Source organism: Microtus ochrogaster, unplaced genomic scaffold (assembly GCF_000317375.1).
Source record: "Microtus ochrogaster isolate Prairie Vole_2 unplaced genomic scaffold, MicOch1.0 UNK33, whole genome shotgun sequence".
Lineage (NCBI taxonomy): Eukaryota > Metazoa > Chordata > Mammalia > Rodentia > Cricetidae > Microtus > Microtus ochrogaster.
This window is the reverse complement of record NW_004949131.1, coordinates 2,204,156-2,210,518: the sequence shown is the minus strand read 5'-3', so window position 1 is coordinate 2,210,518 and position 6,363 is coordinate 2,204,156. Positions and strand designations below refer to the sequence as shown.

Sequence of the window (6,363 nt, the reverse complement as noted above, 5' to 3'; positions counted from 1 at the left end):
TGCTGAGGTACTGAGGTTTTTCTTTATAAAATGACTGTTACATATTTATTTCAGATGGTCTGCATGCTGAGGTACTGAGGTTTTTCTTTATAAAAAGTCTACTCTTTTAAAGAAACGTAGTGTTTAAAATGCTTACCAATTCCGGTGTTCTTATCTTCAAAATCTCTTTTCTTTACATGTGATTTTTTCGCTTGTTTCATGTTGCGTGTACAGTTTAGAAACTTGAATCTCTCTGCATCCTTTAAATCGTCCTCCATCCAACTCATCACCAATTCCTGCCAGTTTCGACCTTCTAAATTTCCTTTTTGTAGCCAGCTTCTCTAGACTATGTTTCATGGTTTTTCATCTGGCTTTCTGATGGATCCTTTTGACTTCCTGTATTTATTTTATTTTTGTTTCTCATACTCTGTGTACTTTGAGAGCCTTTTGTAGAATTGCAGATCCCCCACCCCAATTGTCTCCGTTGTGCAGAGGATTCTGAACTGTGGCTCTTAAGGCTCCGCATGGCCTTTTCCTTCCTTTTCCAGCCTTAGCTAATCCCCCTTATCTATGGTACATGAAACATACTAGCTTCATATTTCTATTTGACAAAATTTCCCCCATGACCTTTGTCGCTGGTGCACTATGTAATATACCTGAATGTCTCTTTTTCTTTGGTATTGATTCTCCCCACTCTTAAGGTAACCCTTGCTGAGCACTGAGAACTGGCTGTGTGCTACAAATGTATTCCAGTCTTTATCCCAACTGAAAATTCCTTCCCTCCTTCCTACTAGACGATGAGTTGTTAAAGAGCAGGAGCTGTGTTGTATAGCACAATTAGTAAAAACTCAGAGAGAAATTGGAGTTCAGCAAGAAGATCTGAAAAGCAAAATAGTCAACCACTGACTCTTACCTTGACCTTAGTCCAAAATGGTGATCCTTTCTCCAGGAATTGTAGAATGAGACTGTGTCTGAGAACTGTCTCCTCCCCTTTTATAATTCTTCCTAGTTCTGGGATTAAAGGTGTGCACCACTGGGATTGAAAGGCTTGCACTTCCCAGTTTCTATGACAACTAGTGTGGCTACTGGGATTAAAGATGCATGTCATTGCTGCCTGGTCTATAAGGCTGGCCATTGTGACTATTTTATTTTTTTGATCCTCAGGCAAGTTTTATTTATTAAAATACAAGTGAAATGCCACTAGTTTCCCTTTCTAAAATAAGAAAGAAGGCTATAACTAATATAAAAAACTATATACAATAAGTATAGTAACTACAATATATACAGGCAATAAATCAACAACCTCTAGTCCATTTGCATTTGACAAATTCAGAGAAAATACTCCATATCTACTATCTTGGTGTGTCCAAATTCTTGTACCTAATTTACTTTCTGCTACAACTTACTGTGTCATGTAAACAAGGAAATCTATAATTATCTGTCTTTAACTCCATCAAAGGATATAATATTATCTAAGTAAACAAGAAAAGCATTGTAAGCAGGTTCCAAAACTCTAGAATTGATAGAAACATCTTACTGCCCAAATTTCTTTTGTAACATTGGGGCATCCATCTTCAGCCTACAGGCTCATAGTTTCTGGCAGACTTTTCCATGAAGCAGGAAATTTGAAAAGACTCCTTCTTACTGTTTCGCCTATATTGGCAGTTTGTCAGTCACTTTCTTCTACATCCTGAGGAATGTCTGGCAGATTCTATCTTGAAGCAAGAGCCCTGGAGGGCTGTCTCACCTTCTTTAGGCATGTTCAGCAGTCATTTTTCTGAGGGTCCTGTATGTCCAGTTTATACAGCATCCATTAAGCAGTCCAGGTAAGAAAAGTTTCTTGCTCAAATGGCTACCCTTGTCACATTGAAGTCTAATTCCATAATGAGTTTCTTCAGTGCCCATCAACCTCAGTGAAGTAATCAGTACTGTGACGAGCAGACATGTCTCATTCTTGAGAAGACTTAAGTTCTTAAAATATTTTAAATCTCACATTCTGTAGGTCTTTGAAAGGCTTGAAGGTTATCTTACTAAAATATATACTGTTTATCTGGAAAACCTAACTAACATGACTAAAATTTTGATTATTTTAGGTGACTATTAATCTGTATTTCTTAATTATACATTGGATTTTTAAATGACTGTATAAACATAATACCTTAAATAAGAGCAGAAATATAATACAACAATATTGACCTTAAATTTGTATCAATAAACCAAAATCATACCAGTGCAAAATCTTGACCTATATCATATCCTCCCTTACTTTTTTTTAAGAAATTGACTGTGACCATCAACTATTTATAATCAACCCCTTGAAAGGAAAACAAATATTTATAAACAATATTTAGGAATTTGGGCATACTCTAGACTAATTCCTTCTGATTGGGGGCACTGTCCTTCATGGGTATCTTGTGTGTTTGGTTCATCTCAGCCAGCAGTCCTGAAGCTGTCCTAAATGTGGGCTACCATTGCTTCTGGGTATCTTGCTTTATCAAACTGTATTAGCTGGTAAGGAATCCACAGCTTTCTGTCCTCCGTGGAAACAAAAGCAGAACTTCCTTCCGAAGTAACACATCCTTAGACTGAAATTTTGAAGTCAAGATACCTTTAAAATGCATGTTTTGAGTTAGCTTAGCAGCCCCTACAATGAAATGTCTCTCTGTAGTTAGCTCATTCACAGTCAAAAAAATTCAATGAAAACACAATAATATACATACTGCACTCTTTTTGTACTTTTTATCTTTACATATCTTTTTTATTTTTTTACTCTATTTTTTTCATTTTTATTTTTTAATTTTTGGTGTTTTTGAGACAGGGTTTCTCTGTGTATCTTGGCTATCGTGGATCTGACACTGTAGGTCAGGCTGTGCTTTGAACTAATAGAAATCTGCCTGTTTCTGCCTCCTAAGTGATGGGATTAAAGGTGTGAGCTACCACACCCAACTATTCTCTCTCTCTCTCTCTCTCTCTCTCCTCATTCTCTCTTTCTCGGACTTTATCCTTTTTCTTTTCTCTCTCAAGCCTACATATATTTTAAAACACACTGTAAACAGTTTATGGGTTTTCTTTCATCTGAATCTGCCTTTATTGGATATCTTGTCTTGGCAAAGTTTGGCAGTCACTTTCTTTTGTGTCCTGCTTATCCAATTTGGACAGCATACTGTCAACAAATTGAGGCAAGGACAGTTTCTTTGCCCACATGGCTAGCTTTTGCCATAAAGAAAGTAAACACCATACAGTTTCTTTGATATTCATCATCTTTTTTTTTTTTTGCTGTAGATTGTTGCTGCCAGAAGCAGATGTCTCACTGTAATGAAAATCCTTAATTATTAAATATATTAAATGCCATATTCTGTACATCTTTGAAGTATTTGGAGACCATCTCTAAATATGTCTGTGTGCTAACTTGAAAACATACCTAACATGACTGTAATTTTACAATTACAGATGACTATTATATTGTTATATATTATACATGACTATTAATCTGTATTTTTAATTATACATTATACCTTTAAATGAGTTTCATTGACATAATTCTTTAAACAAGAATAGAAATATACATACAATATAAGAAAATTAACTTTAAATTTGTATCAGTAAGCCAAAATTCATACCAATGTAAAATATTTAAGATTAATAGTTTTTTGATTAAAGTAAATTCAGTAATCTACCTTTTTCTCCCAACATTTGTATATCATATCCCCCTTTCTTCTTTTTGAAAGACATTCATTGTGACCAATAATAATTTGTAACTGCCCTCTTAAATAAAAAACATTTATAGCCAATATTTTGAGAATGTGTGCTTAGTTTCCTAGGCTACTTTCTGCTGATTGGTGGGTGCTGGTGATCTTTGAGGGGCCCTGAGAAAATTGGGATAATTGTTAAGTCTTGGCTACAATATTCTGTGAGGTTGGTTCATCTCAGCCAGTAGCCTTGAAGCTGTTTTAGACGTAGAACTCAGAGGAAATTGCGTCAGAGGTGCACTGACATGTTGGATCATCTAGGCCATCTGTTCCCATCAGAGATTTTTTGTGTGTCTTCTTAATCAAATCGGATTTTTTTTTCACCACAAATGAATCCAGAGCTTCTCATTTCCTGTGGAAACAAAAGCATAATCTCTTCTCCGAAGTATCATATCTTTTGACTTAAATTTTGAAGACAAGATATTTTCAATTATATAAGCTGCTTTAATCTAGCAACATTTATAATCCAGTGTGTCTTAGCAGCTATTGTTCCTTCCTCAACAGTCAGAAAAATTAAAATACAACAGAATAACAAACAATATTCAGACTCTGTATTTTTCATTTTTGCGTGCCATATTTGTGTGTGTGTGTGTGTGTGTGTGTGTGTAATATATACATTTCTACTCTGTTCCCTTAAGGACTTTACTATTTTAAAACTTTTTCTTTTAAATCTATAACTGTTTCTACCCTTTTTCCTCTGTCTCCCAAGCCTGCATACATTTATAAGTACTCTGTTCAGAGACCTTTTTGTTTGAATCTGCCCTTCCTGTGAATCTCTAACCCTTTTTGTTTTTATGAGCAAAAACTCAAAATCTGCCATGCAGTGCGCAGCTGTGCTCTCAAGCCTGCATGCAGTGGCTAGGAGGAGCCTTTTTTATTGGAGTCCTCCATGTTTCAGATCAAGCCTGCTGTGGCCAAGGGACACAGTTCTGTACTGCTACCGCCAATGAGAGACATGAATTATGAAGTTACTCTTGACTCTGTTTTTGTGTGTTTAGAACCCTTTTTTAAGTTTTGTTATGTCTTATGTGGAAATTCTGGCCCTTTTGAAGCGCCATATGTAAATGGAGCTGGAGCTTTTCTTTTGTCCCAACTGCCCAGTCCCAAATAATCACACAGAAGCTTACATTAATTACAGAATGTTTGGTCTATTGCTCAGGCTTATTACTAATTAGCTCTTAGAACTTAAATTAACCTATTTCTGTTAATCCATTTTTTGCCACGTGGTTTTGTGGCTTTATCTGTTCTCTAACAGGTAAAAAAATGGGTCACATTTCTCTCGATTCTGCCTTTCTTTTTCCCTACATCTTCGTTTGGGGTTCCCGCCTAGTCTTATTATTATCAACCAATGAGAGCAACACATAGAGTAAAAGAAGGATTATCCTGCAGCACCTGTGCTTGTGTATGGACGGCAGGGTAGTAGTTTCTCTTCAGAGTCTATCATTTTATATTAGACATTAATAATTTTTAATTATTTCTTTAAACTTTATTATTTTCATTATGATAGTTGTTTTACCTAGACTCTAGCCACTTGGGATACTTGGCTTGTTTAAATTTAATATGGCCATGTACTGTGCTTTCAGAGCAGTTCCAGGGTGAGTCCTTCACTGCCCCTAAGACTGTTAGACTGTTTGCCTGGAAACCAGGTTTCAGCTATTACCTGATCCTGGGTCTGTGTGAGAGGCTGGATGTTTTAATAGTGGGTTTGAAGTTTTTTTTTTTTTTTTTGCAAGCTGTAGTGTACTGTTATATAAATTTAATTTAAGCTTAGTTATGTAGAGATGTTGTTCATGGTTTTCTTGTCTTTTTATAATGTATTTTTGAGCAGGCAAAAATATCTTTTTAGGTTAATTAGCACCCTAAATAGAATTTCTGTTCTTCTAATATTAAATTGTGTTTTAGATTTCTTATAAGCATTTGTATTACCAACAACATGACTAGAGAATGGCATGAATATAGCTCAGGCTGTTTTTTGGCTGCCATTAAGCCTTACTACTATACTGTGTGTGTTATTAACCCTTAGGTTACTGGAGTTGGCTATAATCAGTTTGGTGAAGTCATTGTTGATGGCGATGTTGTTCATGGATTCTATAACCCAGCTGTTAGCAGAATTGTTGAGGTAAAAATATATTCAAGAAGTTAACTTAGTTCACAATGACTTCAGCCAGAGTGATGGATTTATAGTCCATATGCATTTCTTTTAGGCGGGCTGTGTGTGCAATGATGCTGTAATTAGGAACAACACTCTGATGGGAAAGCCAACTGAAGGAGCCTTAATTGCTCTTGCAATGAAGGTATGTGTTTAGTGTCCTTGGCATGTGGGATATTATCCTGTTAGCAGAATGTGAGGCCTTTCAGATTCATCATACTGTGTTTTTAAATGTCCAGTAAGACTCGTTTTTCCATTATTTTTAACTGGCATTGGAGATCAGTTCAATATAGAGACTAGAACAGTTTCAGTATAACTTATTCCTCACTGCAAGGTACAAACTAATGGCCAGTGTTGGATGTGTTTTTAGTAGTGAGGTATTAAAAGTGTGTGTAGTTGCTGTTAAATACTTGTACATGAGTGAATAAGTGATGTTATTCTGAAATACTTTTGAACCTTTACATTAGTAAAAGGTAGAAGTCAATT

The 6,363-nt window shown here is 35.6% G+C and overlaps 1 protein-coding gene across 2 annotated transcripts in view; it reads left to right on the top strand.

The window, feature by feature from the left end:
- The window catches only part of Atp2c1 (ATPase secretory pathway Ca2+ transporting 1), a 93,659-nt gene that overhangs the window by 58,308 nt on the left and 28,988 nt on the right, over positions 1–6,363 (top strand). For both annotated transcript variants that reach the window (XM_005368470.3, XM_026789929.1), the window contains 2 exons: positions 5,752–5,847; positions 5,933–6,022. In XM_005368470.3, the coding sequence (XP_005368527.1) occupies positions 5,752–5,847; positions 5,933–6,022 (186 nt within the window). The remainder of the gene's footprint in view (positions 1–5,751; positions 5,848–5,932; positions 6,023–6,363) is intronic.